This window comes from Pongo pygmaeus, chromosome 10 (genome assembly GCF_028885625.2).
Source record: "Pongo pygmaeus isolate AG05252 chromosome 10, NHGRI_mPonPyg2-v2.0_pri, whole genome shotgun sequence".
Taxonomy (NCBI): domain Eukaryota; kingdom Metazoa; phylum Chordata; class Mammalia; order Primates; family Hominidae; genus Pongo; species Pongo pygmaeus.
This window is the reverse complement of record NC_072383.2, coordinates 99,381,684-99,398,112: the sequence shown is the minus strand read 5'-3', so window position 1 is coordinate 99,398,112 and position 16,429 is coordinate 99,381,684. Positions and strand designations below refer to the sequence as shown.

The 16,429-nt window shown below is 39.8% G+C and overlaps 1 protein-coding gene across 3 annotated transcripts in view; it reads right to left on the bottom strand.

Moving 5' to 3' along the window:
• Positions 1–16,429, bottom strand: part of ANO4 (anoctamin 4) — a 425,083-nt gene that overhangs the window by 231,153 nt on the left and 177,501 nt on the right. For all 3 annotated transcript variants that reach the window (XM_054444369.2, XM_063646628.1, XM_063646629.1), the window contains one exon: positions 4,021–4,215. In XM_054444369.2, the coding sequence (XP_054300344.1) occupies positions 4,021–4,215 (195 nt within the window). The remainder of the gene's footprint in view (positions 1–4,020; positions 4,216–16,429) is intronic.

The following is a 16,429-nucleotide window of genomic DNA, read 5'->3' as shown; positions in this document are numbered from 1 at the left end:
CCAGTTATCACAGATAAACTATCCATGGTCCTATTGTGCATAGCTCTCATCCTCTCACTGATGCCCATATCACAAATTCTCCCCTCACTTGAACACCATAAATTATCTGCTGGAGAGCTGCTATTTTTAAAAGAAACTCTTGACCTTACTTCTCCTCCAGCTGCTGCCCTATTTCTTCACTACACTTCATAGCAAAACTGCTCAAAAAAGTTGCCTATATTCAGAGCATCTAATTTATGTCCTCTTATCTCCCTTAAATCCACTTCAATCAGGGTTTCATCCCCACCACTCCACTAAAACGGCTCTTATCAAAATCACCACTGACCTCCACTTTACTAAAATGGACTAATTCTCAGTCCTCATCTTATTTGACTTTCAATAACATTTAGCCTAGAAAACCATTCTTCTCTTCTTGATAAACTTTTGTAATTTCTGAGATGTGGCACTTCTGGGTTTTCTCCATCTTTACTGGTGGTTCTTTCTTGGCCTTCTTTGCTCGTGGTTCATGTGCTCTTTGACCCTTTATTATTGGAGTGTCCCAGATCTCAGCCCTTGATGCTCTCCCTTCTCCATTTATACTTCTTCCCTTGGTCATCTCTTTCAATCTCATTTCTTTAAATAGCACTTATATGTCAACAACTATTAGTTTTATACCTCTTTCACAGACCAATCATCTTTCAAACTCCAGACATGGAGGTCAAACTACCACCCACAAGATCTTGCCAGCTCTCAATATTATCACATCTATAATCAAACTTCTGAACTCAGCCCCACCTTTGCCCTCAAACCCACCAAATCTGCTTCTCTTGAAGGCTTCTCCATCTCAGCTGATTTCACTCAGGCCAAAAAAACTTTTCAGTCATCCTTTGCTCTTCTCTTTTACCCTACATACAATCCATTAGGATATTTTGTTGGCCCAGCTTTAAAATATATCCAGACTCTAAATTCTCACCATCACTTCTGCCGTTCCTAGTCAGAGCTACCATCATTTCTCCACTGGATCATTCTGGAGGCCTCCTATCTGACCTTTCTCCTTTTATCCTCTCCTCCTATAATCTATTCTCCCCATAGTCTATATTACATCCTGTTAAAATATAAATCAAATTATGGAATTCTTCTGCTCAAAACCCTGTAAGAGCTTCCTTTCACATAGGGCTCAAAGTCCTTACAATGGCCTATAAGGTCCTGCCCCATCTAGTCCCTACAACCTCACTGAGATGATTCCCCGCCTCACTCACTCCACTCCAAGTTGAGGAGCCTCCATACTGTTCTTCAAATTGCCAGACCCACTCTTACCCTACAACCTGTCCACTAACTGTCCCTCTGCTGGAATGAAGTTGCTCAGACATCCACATGGCTGTCTCAGAAACTTCTAGTCAGTGATTACACATCTTCATGACTCAGCCTACCCTGATCACCATGTTTAATATTGCAACATGCTACCCTCTTCCCCTACTTTCTCTTTTATCCATAATACTTATCCTTTCCCTAAACACTATATATTATATATAGCTTACATATAACTATAATATAGATTACACAGTTGGTCTCTTTAATATATTTATTTATTATCTCTTGCAGCTACTATGTAAACTCCCCAAGGGCAGGGACTTTTGTCTGCTTTGTTTCCTGATGTATATCAGGTACTTGTTGAAATAAAGGCAAGCAGAAAAATTCAGAAGCTATTGTAGTAGTCTAAAACACAGCTAATGAAGGTTTTGTTCGGTCCTACCCTACAAATATTTATTGGGAGTACAAAGATAAATAATCCAGAATCCCTGCCCTTAAAGACCTTTCAGTGGACAGATAGACAAGTAATTTCAACATGTTCAAAGATAACAGAGCAAAACCAGGGCATCCTGGGAAGAAAGAACAGCAGGAGCAAAGGCTGGGAGGCATGAAACAGCATCACATATTTAGAGAAGTGAAAGCACATTGATATACTCAGATGTGATGGTCTATTTGATGAGCCAGCTTGGCCAGGCTACAGTCTCCAGTTATTCAATGAACACTAATCTAGTGCTGCAGTGAAGGTGTTTTGTAGATGCAATTAAAGTTCATAGTCAGTTGACTTTATGTAAAGGAGATTCTCCTTGATAATATAGGTCAGTTGAAAAGCCTTAAAAGCAGAGCTGAAGCTTTTAAGAGCTGTGCCCAAGAGTTCCAGCCTGCCCTTGCAGATAGCCTGACCTATGAATTCAGACTTGCCTAGCCATCTCCCACAATGAAAGCCAATTCTTTGTAATTAGTCTCTAGTACATACTTTCTACTGGTTTTGCTTTTTTGATTGAACCCTGATTGATGCACTATAGTAATAAAGCTTAAGGAAGAAGAGGGCAAAAAATGAAGGGTGAAAGCAGTAGGGGCCAGATCACAAAAGGCATTTGTTTTTAACATGCTAAGAGGTTTGAACTGGACCCTGTAATTGGTAGAACAAGCACAGTAATTGATCAGGGGTACAGATGAATCATTCTGGATTTGGTATATACTGGGAAAGGAGGCAAGAAGAGGAGAGAGATGCTGGAGTGGGAGAAACCAGGAAAGTTACATGCGAGAGAAATACGAGAAGAACCCTAAGATTGTCATGGAAGCCAAGGAAACAGTGTTTGGGAAACAAGTGGGTTGTCCGCCTTGGTCTGGCGCATCGGGAAAGTCTGGCAAGCGTCTACTACATTGTGATAAAAGGAGGTCACTGAGGGCCTCAAAAACAGCCAGAATGGAATGGAGGAGCTAGAAACCAGATTGTGTTGGTTGCCCTTGACAGAACAGAGCAATCAAAAGTAAATTATTATTTTCAGCAGTTTGTCTTGGAAGGGAGAAGGAAAAAGTGGCAGAAGAGGGAAAAGGGTACAGTGTTAAATGATCAGAATGGTAGAAGCTTGAGCCTTTTCATAGACTGAGGGTAAACAGCTAGCAGTGTGGAAGGGTGAAAGAGACGAAAACAAGAGGACACATTCTCCTGAGGAAGCTTCAGAAGAGGTGAGAGGTGACCATGACTAAAGGACATGGGTAAGGGCTTGGTCAAAGACAGTGGGAGGCCCGTCATATTCTGAAAACTGGAGGAAAGTGGGGAGTGATGCATAAAGAGCAATACATTTGAAGAGAGAGGATAAGGGACCTCCAGTAATTCATGCCCAACGGCCCTGGTGTTTCTTGATGGGTTAGGAAACAAGGTTACAAGCTAAGAGAGAGAAGATGGTGTGACATGAGTAGAGATGGAGGTTGGCTTCAGTAGCAGCTGTGTGGCCATCCACTAGGACATTACAGAGAGGAATCAGGATCGGGTGAGAGTTATTCTAAATGACTTGTGAATTCTCTCGCAATTTGATGTTTCTATAGAGTCACTTTGCAGGAACATTGCCTTGGTCACTGATATTTCCTTGAACCCAAAACAATGCCTAGCATATAGCTGGCACTCAATAAATATTTGTTCAATGAATGAATGAATACTTAAATGAGCTTTTCCCCCAAATAAGCACATAAGATGTCTTCACTTCATTTAATGTAGAATCATTTTAATATTTTAAAGAGATCACAGATGCTTCCCAGAAGACTTAAAACAATATAATATAATGACTCCAGTCTTCTCTCCTGATCTCAGGAGGATGTGGGCAAGCCAACACAGATAACCTAGATTTCAAAGTGGGTGTTTTTTGGCTTGAATTTTTTCCTGACCAGTTTTAAAGCAAATTATCAGGAAATGACCAAATATCTATTTTGTTTTATTATATAATGAGCTTTCCTGAACTGAGCAAGAGGTTATGCACTCTGATTTTCATTTAGATTCTACCACTGTGCACATAGCCTCAACCTTCTCTGAACCATCAAGCTCTCTACCCTCTTATTTGTCCTGGTGATATTTACCATTGACTGAGGTGAGCAGAAGGGGAAATAAAACAAGACTCCTAACAAAAGCAAGCTTAGCTGAAAGTATGGCATAATTACATAATAAAAATATAATGCAGGCTGTGGTCAGGTTGCTGCTGAAATGGGTCCCCGTTGAACTTCCCCATGCATCACCTGGGTGGAAGACTTTGGTTTTTCCATTAGTGATTCCAGAAGAGCTCGCCTCCATTTTTATTGACCTTCTGCCTGGTGGGAGTGAGGAATGCCTGACCACAGGCAGGCGACGACGTGACGCTGGGCGGCTTGCCACACTTCGCCGTTGATGGATTTGCAAACACTTTTCAGCCCCATGAATAGATAAACTTAAACCTGGAATGAGAAATGGCACCATTAGACTGAAGAAGTCACTTCAGAATGGCTAAAAGGCTGTTATGTTCTCATATGAAGTCCAGAGAACAGAAGCAACCATGTTTCAAATTCTTAAGGTATGCATCACTCAAAAGTAGACATCCTTAGTAACCAAGACAAGACTTTTATGAAACAGGATCCAATCAGTCAAATCTGAAAATTCTTATAAAAATTCTTTCCAAAATGCTGGGAAAATATGCACATATTTGACATGCTGTTTCCAAAGCAGTAGGGCTTAGGAACTACTGTTGGGGTATCTGGAATTTCAATAAAAACCAAGAACTTTCTCCACAAGATTCACAGATAGGCCAAAGTTGTTGGCTAAACTCACATTTACACTCTTGATAACCTTAGAATTATACGCATCTTGAGAACTGTTATATTTGGAAATATTTCAAACATACTAAAAGCAAAACGAATAGTATAATGAACTCCATGTACTCATCAACCAGTGTCAACAAATATCAAGATTTTTCCAATCTTTTTTCATCAATCCCACTCACTTTGTTGTTGGTTTGCTTTTTAGATGCTGGAGTATTTAAAGCAAATTCCAGACATCATGTCAATCTCCTCAAAAGTAGTATTGATTACATCAGCTTATATAGATTACATCATTAATATGGACTCCATCTACTGATACGTATCAACTGTATAAAGAAATGCTGAGTTCAATGTGTATTTTTTTAAAACACTCATTGATCACCATTGGAGGTTCCTAAGATACCAATTCGTTACTCAGAAGATTAATAAAGGGAATAAAGCAAGCATTTATCCTGCCTTTCCTTTACTAGCCATTTTTTATTAGTTGATGAGGGAAAATTCTTCACTACAGAAGAATTCTTGCTAAGAAACACCAATAAGAAAGAGAATTAAAAATTATTTTGGATTTTTTGGTTTTTTGTCCCTGTGATGGTTTGCTGAGAATGATGGTTTCCAGCTTCATCCATGTCCCTACAAAGGACATGAACTCATCCTTTTTTATGGCTGCATAGTATTCCATGGTGTATATGTGCCACATTTTCTTAATCCAGTCTATCATTGACGGACAGAAAAAACCAAACACTGCATGTTCTCACTCATAGGTGGGAACTGAACAATGAGAACACTTGGACACAGGAAGGGGAACATCACACACTGGGGCCTTTCATGGGGTGGGGGGAGGGGGGAGGGATAGCATTAGGAGATACCTAATGTAAATGACGAGTTAATGGGTGCAGCACACCAACGTGGCACATGTATACATATGTAACAAACCTGCACGTTGTGCACATGTACCCTAGAAATTAAAGTATAATAAAAATAAATGAATAAATAAGTAAATAAAAAGAGAAAGAAGGAGGGAGGATGGGAGAGAGAGAGAGAGAGAAGGAAGTAGGGAGAAAAGAAAGGAGGGAAGGAGAGAAAGAGAGAGAGAAAGGCTGGAAGTAGGCTGGATGTTACTATTCCTGACACCTGTAATATTAGTATTTCTGGGCTTGAAATTCTTTTTTATGCAAATCCTTCTTTCTTTCTGAGTGAGAACGGTACTTTTTAATAAAAATTGTGTAACTGTAAGGATTACATTAGATAGTACATGTGAAACATTTAGAAAAGTAGCCCCAGGTATGTCTTAAGTATTGGAATCAGAGTGCCTAGGTTTGAATCATAACCTCTTCCTTTACTAGCTAGGTATTTCTAGGCAAGTTCATTAGCCTCTGAGTCTCAGGTTTCTTTATATGTAAATGGGATCTAAAACAGTATCTACCTTATAATGTTGTTGTATGCATTAAAATGGATGTTGAAACACAAAAAAAATGGAATGTAAAAAAATTATTTTAGAGCTACAATAAGAAGTCTACTAAAAACCTAGAAACAGGGAAAATAACAAGTCTGCTAAGAGGTAAACTGCAAAATCACCAATCACAGGTCATGTCGAAGATAAGAAGGGTCACCTTAAATTTTCCCAGGGGAAAAAGAGGATATGACCTGGGTCAATTTGTAAACTCTAGCAAATCTTAAGGAAGGATGACTCAAATCAGATTAGGGCTTGTTAAGCCAGGAGATCATTAAAACAAACAGTGTAACAAATATAGGCAGCACCCATCTAAGAAACAGACTAAGTTCAAGAATTCCAATTGCACCACCAGACAGTCCTGACATATATGATTTTACTCTCCTTTATCCATTTAACTGCCCTCATTCCAACAGTGCTCACCAGATAACCTACGGATTAGGATTGGGCTTCCAGTACAGGAAGAGAGTTTTCACACTAGTGTTCCTGTCTACCTGGCAGCTAGGGTTCTCAGTGTGAGCTAACAGATGGACATCCTTGGCTTTCACACATCTACCTCCACGTGAATTGCTTGGTATGAGTCTGCCCCCAAGATGTTGTTTCTAAGCCCACAATGCTGTGAGCCTAAGCCTTGGTCTCAGGAGATTCACTCAGGTTAGGACTGTCATGCTGGGTGGCCCCTTGGGAGATAGGCTGGCAGGCTGCCCCTGGGCACTCTGATGCTCAGGTGCCTAGGCAAGTATGAGCCTTCCACTCCCAGAGGTCTCTCTCTATAATTAGGACAGACACCACAGCATCAACCACACATGCATCATCCACATCATGGTGGAGTGGTTTTCTTCCACTCCACCATGCTCTGTGCCACTGGTGCATGTTCCTTGTTTCCACGGAGGTACAAACTGAACCATCTGTAGACCCATCAAGACTCCAGAAGAATGCAAACAGCTTTGTGGGTGACAGATGAAGGGAAGAGGAGAGACATTTTAAGTCAACATCAGATGATACATGCACTCTCAGTCTGCAAATATGAAATAGACTGCTCTCCTGAAAAAATTTCTTCTTTTTCTTTTTGCAGAGGCTTATTGGGCTGAGGAGAACAGGATTCTGACTCAGCACAGCACTTTTAGCTTTTATATAACTTTTCTGAAGGAAGCACAAAATGACGTAAATGAGAATAGAAATTGTATCATGGAAATAAACGGCATAGGTACTTGAAATTGTTTTTAAAATATAATAATGTAGATCATAGCAAAAAATGTTAAAAATAAAAAATAATTCAAGAATATTACCAGGAGAAGATAGGTATGAGGAAAGTGGGTATGTTACATGGAAATATGGAAGGAATCTTTAATGCCTGAGAAAAATCCATGTTCTTCCTCTAGGAATTAAGGGTCCTCAAAGTACAGATAAAGGGCCTAGCGTAAAAGAGCTCTCCTCACACAAGGGCTAAGTCAATGGGAGAAAGAGAGATTTGTAAATAAATAGCTAGCATGCAAGATAGAAAATATACTCTGGGCATTTGAAAATGTTAACGTTTATAGAACATTCTGAAGTTACATCTTTAGAAATGAATTGTCAGCCAATAAATTACATCATCCAATTTGTTCTTAGTCTAAAAAAAAATTGTTGACACTATCTATTAAATGTCAGGCACCACACTAGATATTGATCATTATCCCATTAATGTATCATCACAACCATAAGAGCCTGAGAATTGGTATCTGTGTTTTACAAATGGAAAATCTGAGGCTCGAGAAGTTACTTGACCAAGGTCACACAACAAAGTGATTAAATGATATTTTAACCTTGCCTTTTTCCACTATACCATGCAGTCTAATGGATTCAATACCAATATAAACACTCATTGTTTTAAGCCTGCAGTGGTTCTGAACAGTAACTTAACAGAAAGCTATCCTGGGTGGGGGATAGATTGGAAGCCCAGGATGTTGAGATTCCTTTGGCCTAAGCTCTTAAAGAACCATCTGTTTCTCCCCTCTCCCACGCTTGGCCCATGGCATTATCCAAGCTGAAATGTCCTCCTGATTCTTGATCAGCTGTCAAAGACCTTAGTAAGAACTATCTAGAGCTGTACCTTCCCCTTGACACATGTCAGTTCCTCTGACCCACTCCAGTCTCTAATCTTGCAATTAGCCCTCATCATGTAATGCCCTTGAAGTCTCATTCATCTGCCAGTACATGGATGGTCCATTTCTCAAACGTTCAAGAGTCTCTAATGACAAAGGTCGTATTGTGCAGTTTTCTGATTCCTTCCTCATCTCTGAACAAAGTACTTTCCATAGGGCAGGTGTGGGGCAATGATCCCCCTTCAGTCCCTCTTCCGTCTGCACTTTGCACGCTACATGGTGCAGACATCTTGGACATGGACGGCACAGTGCCAAAAGCCAGTCAAGGAAATAACACTGAGCATGCTTCACTGTGCAGCAAATTTTTCATTTAGTGCTTCCTGTTTTATTGTATCCTCACTGTCCTTCCTAAGCTCCCTGAGGTCAGAAACTTAGCTGCCTCCCTCAGCCTCATCAGACAGCCTCCTCTCCAACTCAGCTGAGAAGATGGGGCCCAGGTGATGCAAAGTTCCTGATCTTCCTCCTTTCAACCTCAAATAATCATTACAAAAATACCTTTTCCTCTTGAGACACATCATCTATCTTACTTGATAAAAGAGCCAAAGTCAGAACCTTGGGAAATACACACCTTGGGGGATAAGGTGAGGTCAGTACAAAGTAGTGGCTAAAATGTGGATGCTGTAGCCAGAATTCTGGGCTCAAATCTTGGCCACACCATTTACTACCTATGTTACTTAATGCATTTATTTAAATTTTTGCCTCAGTTTTTTCACCTGTAAAATGGGGTAACAATAATTCATACCTGATAGGGTTTTGTGAGAATTGAGTTTCTATCTGCAGAGTGCTTATGGCAATGTCCAGTATAATGGGTGCTCAGTACAAGTTAGCTGCCATCATTAGCTTCTATCATATCAATGATTCTCCTCAATTTTCATTTTTACCCATTAGGCTCTAGGCTCTAGCATTTACACTATTGCTTCTGCTCATCTGTTTTTAAACTCTTGCTTTGGCTTTCGTTTTCATGACACTTAAGCTTCTTGCTACCTCCCCTTACCTTTTTAAACTCTTTCTGTTCCTGTTCCCAAAGGTGGGTATATTAGTTCCCAAAGCCCCATTTAACAAATTAACACAACCAGGATGGGTTCAAACAGGATTTTATCATCTCACAGTTCTGAAGGCCATGTGTCTCACACCACGGTGTCAGCAGGGCTCTGTGTCACTGCTGTATGTTCCCTGTTTCCACAGAAGGGCAGGCTGAACACCTGTAGGCCCATCAAGACTCCAGAAAGGTAGACAGAAGCTCTGGGGAGAATCCATTCCTTGCCTCCTTCAGCTTCTCATGGGTGCCAGCATTCCTTGGTGTTCCTCGCCTTGTGACAATATCACTCCAATCTCTGTCTCTGTGATTATATCACCTTCTCGGTGTTTGTGTCTAATCTCCCTCTACCTCTCTCTTAGAAGGATGCTGGCTGTGACATTTAGGGATCACCTGGATAATTGAGGATAATCTCCCTATCTCAAGATCCCTAACTAAATCCCATATGCAAAGAGTCTTTTCAAACAAGGTAACACTTGCAGGTTCTGGGAATTAGAATGTGGACAGATATTTGGGAGCCATTATCAGCCCACCACAGTGGGCATTTTCCGAAGTTTTGATTTTGGCCTTTTCTTCTCTCCATCCCATCCATCCTTGGGGATCTTTTTCACTCCATATCTCCATGTGTAATCTCTGTGTGTTCAGCTCCCCAAGTCATGCCTCCCACTTTACTCTGTCTCCTAAACATCAAACCTACATTTCCTGCTTGGTCTGAGTTTTCTCTCGAGACACTTGATGAGTACATGGGAACACAATAAATGACTAATATTTTAATAAACAAAAATCAAAGGCCAGGCACAGTGGCTCACGCCTATAATCCTAGCACTTTGGGAGGCCGAGGTGGATGGATCATCTGAGGTCAGGAGTTTGAGACCAGCCTGGGCAACACGGTGAAACCCCATCTCTACTAAAAATACAAAAATTAGCTGGGTGTGGTGGCTGGTGCCTGTCATCCCAACTACTCGGGAGGCTGAGACAGGAGAATCACCTGAACCCAAGAGGCGGAGGTTTCAGTGAGCCGAGATAGCACCACTGCACTTCAGCCTGGGCAACAAAGAGCAAAACTCTGTCTCAAAAAAAAAAAAAAATCAAAGCTCATATTTTCTTTAAGGCTCTCAAATATTTTCTTTACTCCTCAAAAATCCTACCAAAAAAGTGAAAATTTTTCTGAATAACATAAAATTCTTAGGTGTTCTTTCTCTCTGGCCCACTTCCAAGGTGCACTATTTCTGACTTCACTGCACAGTTAGCAGTGTGCCTATGTAAAAATGATTTGCTTTCATCCAAATGTCATTTCTGTGATTCAGAAGGACTCTATGCCACAGGAACATTTGTCGTTCTGTCAATGTTTTACAACTCACAGCAATGCTGTCTATGTGTTGCATTACTCTTCTTGTCATTTCTTAGGTAAATTACTTTTCAAAACACTGAAAAACTATGTTTTGAATGTCACCACCACACACAAAACATAAGACTCATCTATTCTTAATTTAAAAAAAAAAAAAAAACCTTGCAGAAGGGAATATTTACTTCTAGTTTCCTCTTTAACTGCAAAGTGGAGGGTAAATCCAGTGCTTCACCTTCCTGGAACATTGACCAGAAGGAAGGTGGGAACTCTCTTGGTTACTCTCAGGTCTGAATTTACTTTTCCAAACTTTCTGGAGCTTTTCTAATATCCTCTCTTATTTGGCTCAAAGGACACTTGATAAAATGTTTATAAAATAGACTGATACCCTCCCGCATCTGAGGAAGGAAAAAGCTCAAACACATAGGTACACATGGAGAAGAGGAAGCACCTCATGTGTCATTAGCTTAGGTATGTTCCCATGAGAGGGGGCAGAATTTGTGCTATCTTAGTTAAGTGAGCTCAGGTGGACTCACAGAAAACAGGTTTGGAGGGGCTTTGAGCATCAGAATTGGTGGGTAACTGAAAGTAGATGCATTTCTGAGAGTGGTATGAGTTCTAACCCATGTAGGACTGCCCCCCCTGCCCCCCACCACCGCCGAACCCGGAGACCTGAAGATACGGTGTTGCTCAGTCTCAATAGGGCTGATGAGAGGATTTGCTACTGCCCAACCATCCTCCACCACACCAGGTCCTTGGCCCTGTCATGCCTCCTTTTATTTCTCTTCTCACTTAGTGTCAGGCTATTTGACAGATTAGCATCAGCATGTCACAAAAATCTGGCAGTACCAACACATCAAAGCCAGGAAGAACTTTCTGCCAAGGTGCTATCCTTTGTAATTCTGTTACAATTACGTCTAAAGCCACGTTAACTGAGCGTTTAAGCGCATTGAAAAGAAACCAACATGCTAAGGACTAGATGTAATATTTTCTAGATCTAACCTTTGGCTCAACATCTATATGAAGAATTTATAGATCAGAAAGGGTAAGAGCCTGTAAGAATGTTTGACCACCGTTACTTAAATTCAAATAAAGTGCTGCAGTTAGATTATTGGTGCTTTCTCTCCTTCAAATCTTCCTTTGGATTCTTTACAGGCTTTTTGTAACTTATTTCTTTCCTGTTGCTAAGGCTGAGTAAGAATCTCCCTTTTAATCCCCCTGCGACCAAATTCTATCAGGACTTCACTTCAGGAAACCACAGTGGCAGAGTAGATTATTGCCCCCGATTCGTAATTCATACCTTCTCTCTGCCATGTGACTTGTTAGTACTTCCCAATAGAGAGAGAAGGTATATTCCCTGCTCCATTGGTTTTGGACTTGGCCATCATGACTTGCTTTAGCCAAGGGATGTTAGCAAACAGATGAAAGCAGAAATGTGCTTGTGTGGTTTAGGCTTGGTCTCTTTTGCTTCTGCTATTATCATAAAAAGCACATGTCCCGACTAGCCATGGGTCCCAGAAGGAGACACTAAGAACAAACTCAAACCTGATCTGCAACCTGGACCAAGCCTTACTCAAACCAGCCAATATCAGGCAAACAACAGCTGCCTGAAAAAACCCTGAACAAAAAGACAAATGTTTCTGGGTGTGAACCACTGAGATTTGGGTTTGTTGGTTCATAGAAAAAACTTGATGAACACAGCTCCAATAATGGTCTCCATAAGGTGAAAATGAAACAGTGCTGGTGCTTACAGTTTGGTCCTAAGTAGTGAGTTCATGAAAAAAAAAAAAAAAATCCTCCTTCTTGCCTGAAATGCTCTCTTTCATAGCCTTAATCCAATATATTCTCCTAAGATCAGCTCATTCATAACCCTTCTGAAGAAATCCCATTATTCCCAACCCCTAACTCTACCAAGCATCCCCAGAACCCTCAGCTCACATGTCCCGCCCCCGCACTCTGTTAGCACCTGGTACATAACTACACCAAGACCTACCACCTGCACTGTAATTGTCTGCATATATGTCCCCTGAATGTGACACCACGACTGTGTCTTATTTCATGCCTATCACAATGCCTAGCTCACAGTAGACACTAATGTAAATAGTTCTAGAAAGAAACGGAGGGTGCCGGGGGTGGCAGGGAGCCGGCAGGACAGGTATCAAACAAAGTACAGACGGCCCTCCTTATCTGCAGGTCCCATGTCTGTGGACTAAACCAACCTCGGATAGAAAATATTCAGAAAAAAAAAAAAACTACAATTAAAACAATAATAAAGGAAAATAAACTTCAAAATACAGTATAACAACTATTTACATAGCATTTACATTGTACTGGGTATTATAAGTAATCTAGAGATTATTTAAAGTATATGGAAGGATGCATGTAGGTAATATGTAAATACTTTGCCATTTCATGTAAGGGACTTGAACATTTTGGTATCTGGGGAAGGGAGGGAGGTGGTTATCCAGGAACTAATCTTTCTAGGGATACCTAAGGAAGACTACAGGTAACTAAACTCAAATATTCTCAAATGCCAGACTTCTGTTATGTTGATTTTGTCTGGAGACTGTTCAGTCCCTGGGAGATTAGCTAAGACCTTGGAAGAGGGGGTGAGTAAGGGGAAGTGGTCAATGAAGACAACCTTGAATAGCTTAGCCTTCACACTCTCCTTTCCTCAACCCTACAAGCCCATCTACAGTGAAAATAACCTGAGATTTTTTTTTAATTCATAAAGACTGATTTAAAACTCTTTAAATGTTGTAGTATATAGCCAAAGAAGATGAAAGTAGTATGTCCAAGAGATATCAGTACTCCTGTGGTCACTGCAACTTTAGACACAATAGCCAAAATATGGCCATAATATGGAATCTAAGTATCTATCAGTGGAAAAATTGACAAAGAAAATGTGTGGCGGATATATTCAAAGACATTCTATTCACCCTTAAAAAGAAAAACAAGGAAAATCCTGTCATTTGCAATAATATGGATGAACCTGGAGGATATTATGTTAAGTAAAATAAGCCAGGCACAGGAAGACAAACTCCCCATGATCTCCGTTATTTGCAGAATTTTGAACTCATAAGTAGCAGAGAGTAGAATGGCGGTTACCAAAAGCTGGAGGGGTGGAGCTCAGTTGTGGAGATGTTGGTCAAAGGATACAAAATTTCATTTAGACAGGAGAAATAAGTTCTGGGGATCTATTATACAAAATAGCGGGTATTCTTAATAACAATGTATTGTATTCTTAAAAATCACTAACAGTAATTTTAAGCGTTCTCACCATAAAAAGTGACAAGTATGTGATATAACATATGCATTAATTGGTTTGATTTAGCTATTCCACAATGTATACACATTTCAAAACTTTATGTTATATATGGTAAACATACACAATTTTTATTTGTTAATTGAAAATAAGTATATAAATAAAATATTAAAATAAAAATAAATCTTAAAAAATAATGTAGATATCATTGGGTAATTAATTGCAAATTAAAACAATAATGAGATACCACGCCACACCTATTAGAATAGTGAAAATCAAGAACACCAACAACATCAAATGCTGGCAAGAATACAGTGCGACAGGAACCTTCATTCACTGCTGGTGGAAATACAAAATGGTATGGCCACTTTGGAAGACAGTTTAGTAGTTTCTTACAAAACTCAACATACTCTCGCCATACAATCCAGCAATCATGCTCCTTGGTATTTACCCAAGTGAGATGAAAACTTATGTTCCCACAGAAACCTGCACATGAATGTTTACAGCAGTTTTATTCATAATTGCCAAAACTTGGAAACAACCAAGATGTCCTTCAGTAGGTAAATTGACAAATAAACTGTGGTAAATTTGGTAAACTTGGTAAATAAACCAAGATGTCCTTCAGTAGGTAAATTGACAGATATTCCATTCAGACAATGGAATATTATTAAGCATTAAAACAAAATGAACTGTCAAGCTATGAAAAGACATGTGGGAACCTTAAGTGTCCATTTACTTACCTTAAATGTTCAGGAACCATTACTAAGTGAAAGAAGCCAGTCTGAAAAGGCTACATATTACATAATTCCAACTACATGGCATTCTAGAAAAGGCAAAACTATGGAGACAGTAAAAAGATCAGTGGTTGCCACGAGGAAAGAAGAAAGGAGGAAGAAATAGGCAGAGCACAAGGGATTTTTAGGGCAATAAAACTACTCTGTTTAATGCTATAATGGTACATACACATTGTGATAAATTTGTCAAAACCCACAGAATGTACAACACCAAGAGTGAACGCTAATACACACTATGGACTCTGGGTGACGATGTGTCAATGTAGGTTCATCAATTGTAATAATTGTACCACTCTGGTGTGGGAAGGTCATAATGGAGGAGGCTTTGCACATGTAGGGGCAGGAGATACATAAGGAATGTCTGTATTTTGCAGTCAATTTTGCTGTGAACCTAAAACTGCTCTAAAAAATACAGGCTATTAAAAAAGATGCTATTCACTGCTGGTAACATAAGAAAATGGGGGCTCTCAGACATGGCTATCTCACCATTCGCAATCAGATCATTTGACAAAACTAAAAATTTCATACCCATATAAGGTTTCTCTCACAGATATTTAATATATTTCAAATTGCAACTAAATGTTATTTCTTACTACTTAAAAACAGGATCATCTCTTTGGACCCAATAATTCTACTTCTAGGAAGTTATCTCAAGAAAATGATATGACATACTAAGAGTTACATAAGAAAATGTTCCATTCAAAAATTTGTATAACATAGGGAAGCAATAGAGAGATGGCCTTTTGTGTTGAATGGATATTGGTGCATATTCTGGGTCTATCTTGTAGTAGCTGTGGAACTTCTGATGAGTTATGATTGAGTTACTATGTGAGCTTCAATTTCCTCTTTTACAAAATGGGAGTTTAAACTCATACTTCCAATATTCATAATAAGGGCTAAAAAAAGTGTATGTTTTCACACAGCATGGTGCCTGACATACTCAATACATAGTACTTAGTATCATAATTTTAATTAATACTGACATAACTATAATAATTATGATTATAGTAATATTAGAAACTAGAAAAATAACTGTTAATAGGGCAATAGTTAAATATATTATGGTCCACTGATAGGTTAGAATGCCATCTAGCAAACATGTTGGTGAAAAATGGATTTATGATATGAAAAATTCATTTATTCTTCAAATTAATTTATTCTTCCATTTATTTATTCAGTCAGTCCTCATTGATTGTCTTTCTCATTTGAACACTGATTTATGAGGATATAGAACATTAAGTGTTAAGGCTGAAAGTGATGAATTTCCAAGGTGTTCATTTCCCCCAGTCTGGGCCTCGTTTTCCTCATTTGTAAACTGAAAGGCTGGAGATGGTCCCTGTGCTGGTGACGTTTTGTGGGCCTCCACCTACTTCAAATCCATTCTCCACCTGTTCTGTGTCCTGCGAAGGTGACTCCTTCATCACCTGGGCTCCCTCACAGGCCTCCAGTTGGCCTCAGCCAATGGAGGCACAAGAAGGAGCTAAAGGTTGGGAGGAAAGAGAGGCTGAGTTACTTCTTCCCTGCTCCCTTCCTATGTCAATACTTGTGAGGGCCCTAGCCATTTGGAAAGCCCTCTGCAAGGTCTACTCCTATTGGGTAGCCCCTTTCCCACGGCTCCCGCTCTTGCGTGGCTCCAAAATTGCCCTTGCCTCTTGAGGCATGTTTTATAAAGGCTCCTCACCCTTGCTAGACCCTGGGTGCTTCACCATCTCTTGTCAATTTCCATAACCCAGCCACTCCTTTGTAACATAAGAAGTTTCTTTATTAAAACCTGTTTGTTTGTTGGAATTCTGATTCCTAACTGAACCCTCACTGTGAGA